This window comes from Bidens hawaiensis, unplaced genomic scaffold, assembly GCF_021521415.1.
Source record: "Bidens hawaiensis isolate Kalapana, Puna unplaced genomic scaffold, B.hawaiensis_p1.1 tig00025965_1, whole genome shotgun sequence".
NCBI lineage: Eukaryota > Viridiplantae > Streptophyta > Magnoliopsida > Asterales > Asteraceae > Bidens > Bidens hawaiensis.
The window spans coordinates 1-17669 of NW_027494165.1; the positions used below are offsets into that span (position 1 = coordinate 1).

The window sequence follows — 17669 nt, forward strand, 5'->3', positions numbered from 1 at the left end:
GAGTAACTCCTTGTGCTGGGCATTCATTGGTCAGTATTCAAATCTGATTATTTAATAAAATATAAACCGTGAATGTGAACATCAAGTTGGCAAGTTTGACCGTTGGCTATTTTGTAGATACCATGGGAAGGAAATAAGCTTATATCAATTTCAGGACATTCAAAGGATGCTTTTGAAGTTGTCATTGGTTCGTTTTAACTTCAAGTTTTCAATTTTAACAAACTTATATTATATAGTTATATATATTTTTAAATTTTGCAGTGAAGGCATTTGACCTGCAGACAAATACTTGGTCGACCATGAAGACAAACGGAAAACCACCAGTATGCATTCTTAAAATATTACATATACTTAAAACACCATTTATTATTAATAGACTTCAAACATATTTTTTATTTTGTAGGTTTCACGTGGCGGTCAATCAGTTACACTTGTGGGGTCCAACTTGGTCGTATTTGGTGGTCAGGATGGAAACAGAACTTTCTTGAACGACCTTCACATTTTAGACTTAGAAACCATGGCCTGGGATGAAATTGACACAATGTAACGTATCATTATAATATTCATTCATCTATGCTTATGAATTTCTGTTAATTTTTTAGGCATGATCTTGTAATTGTACAGAGGCGTGCCACCTTCTCCACGGTCTGATCATGTGGCTGCAGTACATGCAGAGCGTTTTCTTCTTATATTTGGCGGTGGCACACATGCGACATGCTTCAATGATCTTCATGTTCTTGATTTGAAAACTGTGAGATAATATAAATCTAATCACGTATTGGTATTACTAATGTCAAACTTGAACTTGTTATTATTATGATTTTGTTTAGATGGAATGGTCAAGACCGAGTCAACAAGGAGAGATACCGAGTCCACGAGCCGGTCATGCAGGTGCAACCGTTGGAGAAAGTTGGTTTCTTGTTGGTGGTGGAGATAACAAAAGTGGTATTATTTGAGAATCAACAAACTGCTATTATATTCGATCGATATAAAAAAAAGAATAATAGTTTTGTTTTTTGTTTTTTGTTTTTTGTTTTTTGCAGGAGTTTCAGAAACAGTTGTTCTTAACATGTCTACTTTATCATGGTCAGTTGTAACAACTGTTCAAGGACGTGTTCCTCTTGCTAGTGAGGTAAATAAACAGTTTTGTTGGTTAATTTAGAGGTATCAATTTTGACCCGTTTATTGTAAACAAACCAAACGAACACGAACAGTTAAATGAATGAGTTTTTTTTGTTTGTGTTTGTTAAGAAAATGAGTGTTTTGTTTTGTGTTCACTTATTAATAGTATAAACGAACGGTTCACAAACATAACTGAATATGGATGAACAAACATAACCAAGCGAACACCAATTAAAACTAAACATGAACATCAATCTATCGGGTCTAAAAGATTAATAAAACTAAACTAATTGTGGTGGGTCCAAAAATATTAGCTGCGCATATAAACAAGCATAAAAGATCAAACACAAACACACGTAAATTAATGTACATAAATGAATATAAATGAAGGAACAAAATTAAACACACGTAAACTAATGAAAATAAATGAACAAGCGTAAATGAATGAGACATGCGTTCATGTTCTTCGTTTAACTAAATGAACGAACGAGACATGTGTTCATGCTCGTTTGTCTATTAAGTAAACAAACATAAATGTAACTTCTGGCCACACAGTTCACGAACGGTTCACTGAACGCTCGGTTCACTTACAGGCCTACCCGTTATCTTATAAATGAATCCCGCTTCTCACTACGAAATTACTCAAAGTATACATAACATTTTTCAATAGGTTTAATCGTGTGTTTTAGCTCAAACAGACAAATCATAAAATTTTGTTTCAAAGGGAACAGGTAAATGAGTCAAACGGGTTGAAAGCAACCCTAATTTTATTTTTAATGCATACAACATCCTAAATCGTTGTATTCAAAGATTTAGCTTATTATTGTAATTGTAAGTGACACACTAATTAATTATGAAGACTTTAGAAAATGAACCTGTTTAAACCCACCACGCTCGTATTGCAGGGGTTGAGTTTGGTGTTAAGCTCCTACAACGGTGAAGACATTCTAGTTTCATTCGGCGGGTATAATGGTAAATACAACAATGATGTAAGAACCGAGCCCTTTTCTCTTATACATGTATTGCTTCCAAATGTTCTAATTTCTTAGTTTGTTTTTGGTATTGGCTAGGTCAACTTACTTAAACCTAGCCACAAGTCAACCTTACAAGCAACCAAGTCAGCAACTCCCGCCCTTGATAGCGGTTCGGGTGCACAAAACGCAACAAATGGCACCCGAGATGCTGATGTGGAGTTTGACCTCGGTCAAGATGCAAAAGTTAGGGAAATCAGTATGGATAATAATGAGCCTCAAGTAAGTTTATTGTTTTATCATGTTATCGTTTATATGTTATGAAGTATATTACTTTGTTATAATATGTTTACATGTATGCAGATAATTGAAATTAATGAAGTGAGTGAGCGTTCGATAGCTGTTCTTAAGGCAGAAAAAGAAGAATTAGAATCAGCTCTCAATAATGAAAAATTGCAATCACTTCAGTTGAAGCAAGAATTGAAAGAAGCTGAATCCAAAAATGCAGATTTGTACAAGGTAATGTATTTTCAATACTTTATTTTAAATACAACTTTGTTTTCAATAAAATTTATATCGGAATGTTGGGAAAAGAAACTAAGCACAACTGCGTATTTAGGTTTTTTTGATAAATGTTAACGACACAAGTTTTTAGAGAAAAATAAAATTAAATGATAAAGAAATATGATTAAAACTTAAATGGGTTAATGATGTATATTGTTTATTCTTGAGTTTTTATATTAAAAAGTTAATCGAAACATATAGTATATAAATCAAAGTTAACTATATAAGGAAAAATGATTTAAAAGTTAATTGTAAAAATGTGATGCATTTATGTAATAAAATTTATAATAACTGAAAAGTCTAGAAAAGAATTCTTAGACTAAAATTAAATAGTTTGTACCCACCGTGTTGCGGCGGTGCATTAGCGTGCTTTTGATTGGTATGGGTTAAGATTGTTACAATACCGATACTAAATTGAAAAAATTAACCTGTCAACTCAGAAAACAGTAGCAATACTCGCATGGCTTATAATAAAAAGAAACTTATTAAAAAATACAGCTTATGATCAAAGTGACACGAATTCGGCTGGTATCGGTTAGCTTCGTTACGATACTGGCACTAAACCAAAAAATTAAGTTAGTAAACGACAAAAATACTGATATAGGCACATAGCCTACGATACAAAAAGCGTAACATATTAAAACAACGCTTAATCGGTCAGTGAAACCAAGGCGTTGTGGCAACGAGAAGGCACGAGCTGTGTCGGTTTCGGTATCGGATTAGCTTCGTTACTGTGGCGGAACTATAAAAAAAACTGGATGACGTGACACAAGGTGGTGCCGCCACGCGGACCAGTCAGGTTGTTGCATTGCTAACCCATTGATATTTATCTATATATATAGTTAGTTAATTAATAATATTTGAGAATTGAGATAAGTTTATAAAACAAAAGTGATGAAAAAGAACAAAAAAGTAAATAGAATAAAAACAAAAAGAAAGAAAATAAAAGATTAGTGAGAATTTTGCATTGGGTAAATTGGTCATTCTCATCAAATTAACCTCAAAAGTTAACTTATGTTGGTGAAAAGGACATAAAGCGTGATATTTTTTAAAACAAAGGACACTTAGTGTAATTTTCGCACTTAAAAGGGTACGTTTTTTAATTTGAGTAATACATAAAGGACAAAATTTATACTTTGCTCTTAATTTGACTAGATTAGGCAACTAACTATATATTGTTTCTACAATCCTGCAGGAACTCCAGTCTGTACGCGGCCAACTTGCAGCAGAACAGTCAAGATGTTTCAAACTAGAGGTAACTTATGTTTTGCATAGCAGGTCAAAATGTGTTCGGGTCAAAACAGGTGAAAGGTTAGTATTCTCATTTGCTAACGTTATATATGTAAATGAACAGGTGGATGTTGCAGAGTTACGCCAAAAGCTACAAGCAATGGACACTTTACAGAAAGAAGTTGAAATTTTGCAAAGACAAAAGGCGGCTTCTGAAGAAGCTTTCGCAAAACAAAAACAAAGTTCAGGTGGTGTGTGGGGTTGGCTAGCAGGTTCCCCTCCTGCCCAAAAGCCGAATGATGTTTGACAACTTAAAACGACTAAATACATGCATAGTGATTGATTATTTTCTTAAAATCTTTTTTTTTTTTTTATAATTTCGTTTTTCGACTAGGCATAAGATATATTTATGATTTTGTGTTTATTACAAAGAGAACATAGTGATGCTTTTGTTTTTGTTTGGGATTATGAAATGTAGAAGCGAAATATTTGTTGAGGTTGACCATAAAATTGCATGGTTTTTATTTAGATTAATGATGCCGGCATATAGCAAGCTGTTTATTTTAAATGAAAGTTTCTACATTTAATACGATGTGCATTGCATGCCCCTAGCGTTTCCGCCATCTGCCTAGGGGTGTGACATGTTAATGTTGGTGGCAAACTTCAAAGGAACAAAACAATAATTATCAAATTTATACAGGTACCAGTATGGTATGGTACAGACATTCGATAAAGTTGAAGCCTTGAACCGGTAGATGATGTGTACCAACGGGTTCCGCTTGAAGCCTTAAACTACTTGAATATGATACATGGCACGGGTTGAGTGTCGGACATCTCTAGGGTTGTTCACCAGTCGAGCCCAAGTCAAGCTAGGGTGGGTTTGAGCTCGAGCTTGAAATTGAGCAAGGAAACTCAGCTAGACTCGAGTTTGATTTTGAAGTCATTACGAGCTCTCCAAGGTAGCGTTTGGCATGCAGGATTGACAGAGAGAATAGAATGATTCATTGCGTGAGAACGAAAAAATTGATGTTTGGTTTTCTCAATGAAATGAAATCACTCATTACACGTGGAATCGCATTCCATCAAAACCACTCCTTCATCCCCCCCCCCCCGTTTTCTTTTCTTTTTTTTTTCATTATATTTCTCTTTCACCCTACTTTCTCAGCAATCACCACCACTATCATCGCCGCCGCCGCCGCCGCCACCGCCATCGTCGTCGGCGTCACCGGCACTACCACGCCACCGCCGCCGCCACCATCGTCAATGCAACCACCACAACCAGTTGTGGGCACCGCCTGACCACCACCATCGCCGCCACCACAACCACTGCCCCTGCTGCCTGACCGCCGCCGCCACCACCACTGTCGCCACCGCCACCACCATTTTCGTCGCTGGAGCTACTACCACCACTGTCGCCACCGCCACCTCGGTCTTAACCCAAAACACGATCCGAACCAAAAACCGAACTTTTGTTTAAAGACTTTATTGTTAACTTTTGGTTGTAAAACTTAAAGTATTTTTTTTATTTGTACATTATTATACAAGTTCTTTAGTGTTTGAACATGTGAAAACCAAACCGATTCTTACTCGCTTAGGACACACAAGTGTGTTTTTTTTAGCCATCAAGACTTGTATATTTCTTTAAAAATAGTTACAAATTGATTTTTAAATATTTTCTTAAGTACTTGGAAATGTTGGATCCAACTTGATCTCATGAGAAAGTTTGGACCGACAAAACCGAACATTCGCTTAACGTGCGTTGTTAGTTCTAAAACAATGGAACTACATACTTGGTTTAGTCTTATTAAATTTTATTGAGTTATCTCAAAACATTCAATATTTTGGAAAGTTGACTTTGGGTTTGACCAATTATCAAGACCCGAACCGACAACCCGAACACTCGATAAAAAAACCCGTTTTAGTATCTTTATTCCAAAGGGATTTGCATTCTTGCATTTTATCCACCTTATTACTTAACATAAGTTGAGTAAATATTAAGGTTAGATACTTTAACCCGGTTTCGAGCAAACTTACATTTTTAAAGGGTTATTATTATAAATTCTTAAATAGTTACATTTTAAAACCTTGAACTTTAATTATTTACATTTCTCAACATTTATTTTGTTTAAAGACCTTCAAGACAACCTTTCTAAATTCAAGACTTCTTTTCTTTTTAGGCATTGTGCGTTAAACTCGTCGTTCAGACAAATCTCCAAATTATCATCTTTCAAATTTACTACTTGAAGGTGAGTACTTCATACCCCATTTTCCATTTTTTATTTTGGGGGTGACATTTCATACTTATTCAACAAAATGCTTTATATTTGAATCTTAAACCACTAACGTAGTTGTATACTTTACCTAAATAATTGCTCGATTTGGTGTTCTATGCTTATATGCCTATGTGTTTATCGCTTTTGGTTGGTGGAACTATAAAATCCTAGATTATTTGGCATCCCCTTATAGCTAGGTGTCGCTAATGTGTTTAGCGATATCTATTTATCCAAATTACCACTTTTATTTATCGTTTCGTATACAAGTTTTGTGGCTATCTTTATTATATACTAATATGATTAAACTTATGAATTGCTCACCAACCTTTGTGTTGACAAACTTTATTTTATGAAATGTTGCAGGTTTGCATCTTGGTTGATTTATGATTGTGAAGAAAACGACATCAAAAACCTTAGGATATTAGTAAAAATGAACAATATCAAATTTGTCATATTTTGTGATATCTTGTTTATGGTTATTTTATGGATAATTGTTATGTGACATTTTCGATGTTGTGAAATGAAATGAGTTTATTAAATACTGTCACTTTAATTAGTGTCATGTGCTTATGGACAATCGTTACACCTCGGCATGTTCCCCCGCCTTTGGTCGGGGTGTGACAGTTGCAATTTTTTTATTTGGTAAAAAAAAATTATTTTGAGATAAGAGTATTTTTATTATTTCTATTTCATTCACACATTTTTTTTAATACCAAACAACATAAAGTAATAATTTATTTCATTTCTATGGGTTAACCAAACAAGACAAAGGAATGTCAATGATCCATTTCAGTACCTTCAGCCAAACATACCATAAATCATCCAACAAGTGACAACCAAAGTAACTTGAACCGCCTCACACTCCACTTTATTATGTTAAAACTTCATCGGATATTCGAATATCTCCTTGATCGAGTCAAAAACCCTGGTCTTTGGTTACTTTACCCATGCATGCACAGTAGCCCAAATTAACTTTGCCGTCCGACAATGAATCATAGATGCAATGAGGATTCTGGTTCAAAATCATACAAACACATTTGACATCTCCAACATTTATTCCTCTTATCAGTAACGCCATCCAGCCCGACTCTAAGGGTGTGTCATGTGGGCACACGGTCGGGGCACGTGTTTTCCGGGGCACAAAACTTTTTGAAAAATTTTGATGTTATATATATAAAATACTCGAACGCTTATAATCCTACTATTTTTATAATACTCAAACACGTTTTATACCCACTTTTTTTAATTACCAAAAAACTTATAGGCTCATTAAAAATTGAAAAAGGTCAATTAGTTTTAATTAATCAATAAAAGTTAAATAAATAAAACAAGAAACGAATAAGCAGGATAACAACAAAGTCAACTTCGAACACCAGCAGTCACGGTAGCGTATGCAGAAATGAGTTTTCGAAATTACAATTATTGAATATTATTTACGATCCACAATGACTAAGAAAGTCTTAGCAGGTTGCCGATGATAGCTTTAGCAAACAGAATATTATATGGCATAAACTGCGAAGAGTTGATTCATCAATTTGCTATCAAGAATGTTAGGAGAGCTTCACAAATCCATGGTTAGCTATTAGCCTATTCAGTATGTCATAAACTCATTCTAATACCATGATTTTTGCTAATTGTTATGTTTATCGTCATAACTTTAATCGGCTTATAATAAAACGTGTTTACATTATTTAGTATATTAAGGCTTAAGTGACATATTTTTTTAGCTCAGTCGGGGCATGTGAACTCTCAGGGCCGGCCTGACGCCATCTTTGTAGAGATCCTATCCAAGTAATCGCCAAATGAAACAATTCACCTTAATCGGTACGCTTTTTAACGATGTATTTCCACCGACCGCTTGATGACCAGTATTATTCATTTCTCATATGAGGTTTTTAACAAGAAATTGTGTCACCGAGCTATCAGCTCCTTTCCACAACCACACGCCCGTCTCCCTTTTCAATCCTACCCTTGAAAGCATATTTAAACATATCTCTAATTCATTCTTCAAACGAGCTGATCTAGGGATTCTTTCCATCTCCAGACCAATAACTACTTTGGATTTAATCATAGTTTACTGCATTTTGTAGATTTTATACAAGTTAAGTTTGAATTTATCAATAATTGGTTCGCCAGCCTACGACACGCACTTGCCCTAGTAAAACACAAAACCAAGGTTCGATCCTATCGTAGACAGTTCCTGAAACCCTTTTTTGTTCCACAAGTGGACGGTTTACAAAGTTGTCCCTCAAGAGTTTGTTTTTTCATTTCCTGTTCAAAATAGCTTCTTTTTTTCTTCTTATTTTCTCTCTCTCTCTCTATATATATATATACTCATGATTAATTATTATATTTATGATTGTTCTGTCATTAATATTTCATTATATTATTTTTTCAGATTCAGATGATTGACGCAACAAAAGTGAAATGACATACTAAACACTAATTTTCATAATACCTTAAGTATGTAAGAGCATTCTCAGCCCGTCTCCCGTCCCCATCTTTATAATCTAACTTTACAAATAAAAGAAAATAATGAGAATGATGTGGCAATCTCACATTCATTCTTGCTCTAATCTCTCTTCTCATTCATTCTATCTATTCATGGTTATGAGCAAAATCATTTTGTTAAATGGATTATAATTTCATTTCTAATCTTTCATCTTATTCATATCTATCCATAGGTCATGGGTCAAAATAATTTTGGCAAAAGGGTTATAATTGTTGTGAAACTAGCCTAATAGCAAAACTATTAGAGATGGACATGTAGGGAGAAAATGAGAGATTTCATTCATAGGTGTGTCTTACAATAATATACAATCTAATAGATAAATAGGGATAGAGAAACTTGGAGAATAAGCCGGTCTAATTTAGGTGTTGATAACCATATCAATAATTATTCATAATACTCCCCCTTGGTTATCAACTTAATACGCTTGGAGATGTTGCCTCATTAAAAACCTTGCTAGGAAAACCCAGTGGGACAAAACCATAGCTAAGGGAAAAAGAGTGCAGCGCGTATTGTCCCCCCCTGATATATACATCCATTAAAATGGTAAATATTGATCTTCTGTAAAAGCTTCAAAACTTTTATCATCAATCATTGTCTTTGTCCCTTAACAAGTGAATTGTTAAGTTGAACAATGTTGCATGCTCTTCATGTGAAAACTTCTGTTGTGTCATATCGTAACAATATACTATTGTATTGATACCCTGTTGTGTTTCTCTGCATGACAAGACTAACAAAACTTGTTTTGATGGGTTAGTAAAATATAAACGCATATCTTTCATTCCTGAAATATATGTTTTAACCCAGATCAGATGTCTCCTAGCTAGACACATGTCGATAAATATAAATAAAGAAAATAATAATCATATATAGCTAACAATACAATATAATGCACTTATGCATTTAATTGTGGTATTTCCGAACTAATAATAATTCATATTCAGGAAGGTAATGATATTAGAGTGCATTGTTGGACATCCTTAAACATATTCAAAAAATGAATCTTGTCTTTGGTAAAATGTCTCAACGTCTTTTAGGTGCACTTTGATGGATTGATAAACATATATTTACACATATACTTGAAATGCATGTCGAGCGATAATCACATCATGTCAAGGTATTTAAAAACTTTTCATTCTAAAAGTTCTGCAGTTTCTCTCGATGATGTGTACATAATCATTGTAAACTGTGATTATATGAAATTTTAAGAGTAAAATTTTGATAAAAGCATGGCTAATGACGTCCAACTTATCTCCCTCCTTATCAAAATATTTCCTGATTGTACGTACCACGCTAAATCCGACTATTTAGTCCATATGCAATTTCTTAACCTTGTAGAGCATTTATTGATGCTTTCATGCCAATGCTTACGCGTTTTCAATCCATCACAAAATTCTTTCCATCTTAACCAATTATTGATATGCATTCACTCCTCATGAGTTTTGCTACATGAACTTGCTTATTTGACACATCAATTTATATATCATATATAAAAACCCATATTGTATCATTCTTTGTTTATTAAGATATGATAATCGTTAGGTACAATTTCTTCTATGTATGCTTATTGGTGCACAAGAATTACATCCTTAAGATGTTTCAATTAACCTTTTAATCATTCACGTGTTAGGAACTCTTCAGGAGTTCCAGCTATATTTAACATATAAAGTAATCATAACGTTTTTAAATATGAACTGTAAACAACATGAGTCATAGTGTTCTCGAGAACATAATTTACATGATTTGATAATTCAAATCCTTAATAGACTTTCATGTAAACTTTCAATATCAACTGAATCACAATATCTATTAGACGCGTATCAATTCTCTCTTCGTATTACCAGACTATTTAGGTATCAGAAAGTCATTGCTTCCACCATTGGAGAATGTGTCTCCTCAAAATCAATCATGGATCTTTGCAAAATCCTTATGCCACCAATTTTGCCTTATATCGCTTAATTGAATTTTCATAGCTCACATAAAAGATCCGTTTGTATCTAACACATTTTACAACTTTAGTTGTACGAACTGTTGGTCCAAAAAACTTTCTGTTATTTAGAGAAATCAACTCTGCCCTATTTGCGTTTTTCCAATTTGGCCAATCATTTTTCATAGGCAGATCTTAAATCATGATCCCCATCATTTTCGAGCGCTATCTTATATACAAAATTATAACGACGTCGACTTTATTTCGATTCCATATATCTTGTAGACATGATAAAATACAATTTACTAAGAGCTCTTTGTTTTCAGATACCTGAGGTTTTTTCAATAACCATCATGTCTAATGTCTCTCAAGAGACATTTTTACTATACCTCGACTTGACCATCTTTATTATTTGCTCCAATTTTCAAGGAATCATTATTCTTGGAATCGATTAGTCTACCACGCTTCAGGCGTGCCTTAGACACCTTAGTCATTACCAATGTATGGTTGTCCTTCCAGGACGTTTATATTAACTGGAGTATAAGCAGTTATTATAGGTGTCTTAGCTAGACACTTTGTTTTGGTCAGTGAATCGTCTGGTAATCATTTATTATTTTATCAAGTAATATCTTTACTACACAAACATGCAATAGATTCATATCTTATACAACTTACAAATTATTATATAAAGAACTCAAGTTTAAATATGAAAAATGCATACTCACAAAAATCATGGTGAATGACAAAACCGATAATGCAAGGATCAAACTATTTCTAATATAGATTATATAGTTATAACTTTTCAGTTTCCACTTCAAAATATTTTATTTTATCAATAGTTTACTTATTAGAAATTTTTTTTCTTTTATATCATTCTTGCAATAAGCATGTATGTATTTATTCTCTTTTTCATTCCTCTAGAGAAGAAATATACAAACATAACAGTTGCAAATAAATAGATAACTAATGTAACACTCATCTAATCAAAAAGAAAACAACACCCACGTAATAGAACTTATAAATAAAAGATGATCAACCTTATAAATAAAAGATTGCTTAAAAAATAAAGGAAACCATTGCTAGTAATCAAGGGAGTGATTTTTAAATTCGTACATATGATTTAAAAATCATAAGCTAAACAACAGTACATGCAATTAATGCACTCAAAAAAAATTTCAACAACTTGACTTTCTTTATCAATTTTCAAAATATAAGTAAATCTTAAATATATATTAGGAATCTCAACGATGTAATTAATTCATTCAAGTAGGTTCTTATTCACCAATTTTATTTTGAGATTTCATAACTCACTAATAGGAAAAAAAATGTATGGCCAGTTGAAGGATGTAAGTTTCTTAATGTTATATTTGTAAAATATATTTAAATGAGTTTCACATAAAATATTTTTGATATAAGCTTTAAACAAAATCGAAAGAATAGGATGAAACTTTGGAATATTGAACATAACTCATTTAGAGCAACTAAATCTCCAATTATATTTTTCAAAATATCTATTTGATAGACAATATCTGCTACTAATGTAAATCACCGATTTATACTTATTATAAACATAATTTGTAAACTCATATCACATACTAAAAAATAATCGATATGTCCAAATTGAATAAATTTATATAAAACTTATTTCCTGATTCTTTTCTTTTAGTAAAAGAAATTGTGTTTTATGAAAACTCTAGATCTAAATCTACACAAACATCTTAATATTTTATGGATTCGAAATCATCACCAAACTGTCAGTAATCAAAAACTTAGTTGATGGGTTATTTTAATGAAAAGGAAGGTTTTAAGTTAAACGGCGTCACTATGCCTAATCCTAATCAAGGTAGCCGGAGTTTCGTACTCCAACCCCGACAAAATACAAGTGTGAATTTACGATTAAAGTTCAAAATAAAATCAGAATTACCTTTATGAGTGACGGTTGTAAAAAGTATCACAGTGAGGTGTTCGTTTGGGATGCAACGAGACAGGCTTTTAGTGGTCTCGTTTCTTGCTTATGAATTCACCATAAATCACTTTAATCTAAACAAAGGAACGATGCCCATGACAACTAATAAACACGCATAATAACAATAAGGTTTTGAGGGTATGGGGGTGAACAATGGAAAAGTGATTAGGGTTTTCGAGAAGAGCACTTTCGTGGTGCTGATAACGTGTTGTGAAACTAGCCTAATAACAAAACTATAAGAGATAAACATGGAGGGAGAAAGAGAGAGATTTCATTCATAGGTGTGTCTTACAATAATATACAATCTAATATATAAATAGGGATAAAGAAACTTGAAGAATAAGCCAGTCTGATTTAGGTGTTGATAACCATATAATAATTATTCATAATAATAATTTTCTTTATAATTTTTTAATTCCTCATCTTATTTATCCTACATATTCATAGGTCATAGGTCAAAATTATTTTAACAAATTGGTTATAATTTCCCTTCTAATTTGTTAATATCTCATCTCATGTCAAAACAATTTTAATAAATGTTGTATATTGTTGTAAACTTGTAATGGTTCATTTCATTCTAATTCCTAAATTTGAGATTATAGATTTCTTATTACTTGTAGTATATATTTATTTTCTTCTTACCTTTAGTTTTGTTTATTTCTTTCAACAAAACATACCTTATTTATTTTTATTATTTAATAAATCTCGTGTAATACATGGGTTCAAAAGCTAGTTACACTATATAACACTATATTTTTCTTTCATGTTCAATTAAATAATATTTTTTTATATCTTTATCATTACAGTTTTCTCTCTCCACCCTATAATTTACAAAAAAATCACTACATTTTCCTAAAAAATTTATAAAAAATATCACTACCTTTTCTCTCTCCACCCTATAATTTATACTCACAACCTCACCCTAAGATTTACAAACTCTCGGTCACATAATTTTCATAATAATTTAAGTATGAAAACATGCTGCTCTATGTTAGGACTTTGTTTTCTAAGTTAAATAAAAGGGCAGCACCTTACCGAATAAATAAAATGAAAATGATATACGTAAAAGTGAAGTAAACAAGAAAATGGTAGGTAAAGAAAAAGTGAGGGGCTATTTTAGAACAATAAAAATATCCAAACCCGTTTGTGGGGGGTTATAGGAATTGAAAAACCCTAAGAAGAAGAAGAAGAGGAAGAATATTATGTTGAGGAGTTCAGTCAGATCAGTATCACTATCACGACTAAGCCTCTCTGGTATGGCATTATTCATTCTCTCTTTATTTATTTATTTATTTATTTATTATTCTTCTTTGTGTTTACATTTCATTCAGGAGGAGGAGGAGGAGGAGATTATGCAGCCGTAGTAGGAAGCAGCTTTCAGAAGAAACTCTACTCTTCTTCATCTATTCCAACTGATGATGAGAATGAGAATGATGATCATCGTTTCGTACCCGAAAAGCCCGAGTTACAGCTGCAAGGGGTTGATCCCAGAAAAGGCTGGGGCTTTCGTGGTGTCCATAAGGTACTCTACCCATTATTATTATTATTATTATTATTATTATTATTATTATTATTATATTCTTTGTATTTTCCACAAACAACCTTGGTCAAAGTTATGAATAAAGATAATTAACACTGCTGAATGTTGTAGATCGGTTCTTCAATGCATTTGCATCAAAAGATGAGATATAGTTGTTGGTAGTCTTAAAATCATAGAATTGAATGTATGTATGCTTACACTACAGGCAATTATATGTGGAAAAGTTGGGCAAGCACCTCTGCAAAAAATCTTGAGAAATGGGAAAACTGTCACCATTTTTACGGTTGGGACGGGTGGCATGTTCGATCAAAGAACAATTGGAGCAAAAGACTTGCCGAAACCTGCTCAATGGCATCGAATTGCTGTGCACAATGAAACACTTGGTGCTTATGCTGTTCAACAACTCACCAAAAAGTACGTTTAGTCTCTTTTTTCTATATTTCTGTATTATTACTAGTCAACATAATAATCATATTTATTTTCTGGTGATGTGCAGCTCTTCAGTTTATGTGGAAGGTGATATTGAAACCAGAGTTTATAATGATAGTATCAATGGTGAAGCTAAAAACATACCCGAGATATGCATTCGTCGTGATGGTACGCGTTTTATTAAAGTATTTCTTAATATCATTGTTATACCGCATATAGATTTGAAAAGAGTGTTTGGATGTGTGCTAGGGGTGTGTGAATAGGTCGTTTTGGGTTCAAACCGAACCAAAAACAGAAATGTTGTATTTTGAGCTTTTAAAAATATGTCGATTTCAGTTTTTGGTTCGGATTTTGTTCGGTTTCGGTTTTGCCTTATTGGCTTGAAACTTTTGGGCTGAAAAAAGTGACCAAAAATATTGAATTTGGGTCTAAATATTTTTGTTAATTAATAATATATATATTATCTTACAGCTGGTCTAAAAAATTTGGGTTACACTGTTTATGATGGCACAGATCCTTTATTGCAGCAAATAACACACAACAACTGATCAAAACTGATGATAGACTCTTTCTTGATTAATTGAAATACGTACTGGACTAAAACAAAGAAGACGCTTGCTTCTATTCCTAACCCTAGCTGCTGACATAAATAGGCCCATTCACACACACACACGTAACATGAACGTGTTGATCAGCCCACGATTAAAAATTGAAAACATGACCCACTACTTAACTTACAATTAAACATAACAAACATGTGATTTAAATAAATAACTTCCTAATAACTTGACCCTCTAAACTTGAATTCCTGGTGACCCGTATCCGACCCGATTTGACCCGTCAAGATTAACCCAACATTCAACCCCTTAATCTTGACGTCTTGACCCACATATTCAAAGAAGTGCCAGTGCTTCCTCTTCGATCAAGTTTGCTTCATTATCCTTGTCTTCCCATTTGGTGCATTCATACCCGAAATGCCCAAATTCTCCACATTCAAAACAACGAAACTTACTCTTGTCACCGTGACCCAAGCCGCCTCTTCCACGACCTTTTTCACCTCTACCTTGCTCATAATTCTTTTTCTCATTTGAACCCGAAAGCAACAATTGACCTTGATTTTCTTCCTTTTCTTCATGACTTTGTAGGCATTCTTCATACGCTCTTAGTCTTCCAACAACTTCTTCAAAACTCATGGCTTCTATATCAGAATATTGCTCAATAGGGGCTACAATTGGTAGGAACTTCTTTGGCATCGAGGTAAGAAACTTTCTAACGATTACTTCTTCTTCAAGATTTGAACCGAGGCTTTTGACCTTAGCTACTATAGTACTTATCTTACTCGAGAAATCATTGATAGTCTCGTTCTCCTTCATCTTCAACATCTCCAATTCTGTCCTTAGAGATTGCAGCCTTGCCTTTTGAACTCGGTCGGCTCCTAAATACCGAACCCGAATTGCTTCCCAAACATCTTTTGCATCCTTATGTTTGGCAACTTGTAGGTGGATATCTTCCGGTAAGGTTTGGAAAATAATTGCTTTCGTGGTGTAATTCTTTCTCTCATCCACAGCTGCTCCGGTTACAGGATCCACCACATCCCTTAAACCGTATGCCCTTAGTACCGTCTCAACCAAAATTGACCATGAAGTGTAGTTAGTTTCAGTCAATTTGGGACATTGAAGTGGTACGTTACCTTGCTCACAAACCGCCAACAGACCTGCGTTTCCTGCCATTCTTCCTTCTTATTTTTCTTTCTCTTTCTCGGTCTTCTTTATTGTTCTCCTTCTTGCTGATTCGAATCAGCCCTTCTTTCTTTCTTTTCTTTCTTCTTTCTTTGCTGATTTCAATCAGCCCTTCTTTCTTTCTTTCTTTTCTTTCTTCTTTCTTTCCTGATAACAATCAGCCCTTCTTTCTTTCTTGCGATTTTTCACATCCAAACCGCCGGACTTCCTTCGAACCAGATGCAACCCTAGGCGCTCTGATACCAATTGATGGCACATATCCTTTATTGCAGCAATTAACACACAGCAACTGATCAAAACTGATGATCGACTCTTTCTTGATTAATTGAAATACATACTGGACTAAAACAAAGAAGACGCTTGCTTCTATTCCTAACCCTAGCTGCTGACATAAATAGGCCCATTCACACACACACGCGTAACATGAACGTGTTGATCAGCCCATGATTAAAAACTGAAAACATGACCCACTACTTAACTTACAATTAAACATAACAAACATGTGATTTAAATAAATAACTTCCTAATAACTTGACCCTCTAAACTTGAATTCCTGGTGACCCGTATCCGTCCCGATTGACCCGTCAAGATTAACCCAACAGTTTATTATTATTATTAATTACTTAAAATCAGTAAAAAATCAAAATCTATAAGTTCGGTTCGGGTTTAATCACACGCAAAACACAAACTAAATCGAAAGTTCGTTTTTTTTTTCCAAAAACATAAAACCGCACCATCGGTTTTTGTTTCAGTTCAGTTTTCTTAGTTTCATTCACACCCATTGAAAGTGATGTGACACTGAATTATCAGAATTTGTTTGATAAATTCAGTAATTAAAGAAAGGGGTAATTTCACACACACACACACACACACACACACATATACTCTTGAAAACTTGCATAATATCATATTTACCCAACCATTAATATTAACATGAAATTATTTACTTAAATTTAACTAACAAGATGGAGTATGCAGGAAAGGTCCGCCTCTTCAAAACAGGAGAAACCATCAGCAGTATTTCCTTCGATGAACTACGTAAGCAGAACGGAAGAATCTTTAAATCTTCAACGTCATAAAATAGCAAAATACCATTTTCAGCCTTTTGAACAACCCTTATCATTTCTTAATTTATTTACTAAAAAGAGACCTTTCAAAAACTAATAATCATCAAAATGTATGTTTAAAAATGTTATAGTTATTATTGTATTGTACTATTGTATGATGTCTTAGTTTAAACTGTTTGTGTATCTTTGATTTTGATCATTTTTCTTTTTTGGTGGCAGGTGAAGGACTGATTTAATTCGACCGAAGTGTTGTCTTGGCTTATACCTTGAATTTGAGCACATTCCGACAAGCTCCGCTTACATTCTGCTGTGGTTTCATTTTCTTTTTTTTT

General features: G+C 33.5%; 2 protein-coding genes across 2 annotated transcripts; both read left to right on the forward strand.

The window, feature by feature from the left end:
• The first annotated feature begins 6 nt into the window (after nt 1-6).
• Nucleotides 7-4209, forward strand: LOC143572542 (acyl-CoA-binding domain-containing protein 4-like). Its single transcript, XM_077057680.1, has 12 exons — nt 7-29; nt 118-187; nt 262-323; nt 404-543; nt 625-751; nt 831-945; nt 1044-1132; nt 2028-2111; nt 2193-2375; nt 2457-2612; nt 3853-3912; nt 4012-4209. Exons 3-12 carry the CDS (start codon nt 300-302, stop codon nt 4192-4194), a joined length of 1161 nt encoding a protein of 386 aa, XP_076913795.1. The 5' UTR covers nt 7-29; nt 118-187; nt 262-299; the 3' UTR covers nt 4195-4209.
• Nucleotides 4210-13992: 9783 nt separating this feature from the next.
• Nucleotides 13993-17648, forward strand: LOC143572543 (single-stranded DNA-binding protein, mitochondrial-like). Its single transcript, XM_077057681.1, has 5 exons — nt 13993-14084; nt 14308-14516; nt 14599-14699; nt 17249-17308; nt 17557-17648. The coding sequence occupies exons 2-5, from the start codon at nt 14401-14403 to the stop codon at nt 17571-17573; spliced, it is 294 nt and encodes a 97-aa protein (XP_076913796.1). The 5' UTR covers nt 13993-14084; nt 14308-14400; the 3' UTR covers nt 17574-17648.
• The last annotated feature ends 21 nt before the right edge of the window (nt 17649-17669 follow it).

Excerpts from the sequence above, each read along its gene's own strand:
- LOC143572542 (XM_077057680.1), top strand. The coding sequence starts at position 300 with ATGAAGACAAACGGAAAACCACCA. Across the intron at positions 2,376-2,456 it reads TGGATAATAATGAGCCTCAA|ATAATTGAAATTAATGAAGT; the intron begins GTAAGTTTATTG and ends ACATGTATGCAG. Across the intron at positions 3,913-4,011 it reads CAAGATGTTTCAAACTAGAG|GTGGATGTTGCAGAGTTACG; the intron begins GTAACTTATGTT and ends GTAAATGAACAG.
- LOC143572543 (XM_077057681.1), top strand. The coding sequence starts at position 14,401 with ATGTTCGATCAAAGAACAATTGGAGCAAAAGACTTGCCGAAACCTGCT. Across the intron at positions 14,517-14,598 it reads GTTCAACAACTCACCAAAAA|CTCTTCAGTTTATGTGGAAG; the intron begins GTACGTTTAGTC and ends GGTGATGTGCAG. Across the intron at positions 14,700-17,248 it reads GATATGCATTCGTCGTGATG|GAAAGGTCCGCCTCTTCAAA; the intron begins GTACGCGTTTTA and ends TGGAGTATGCAG.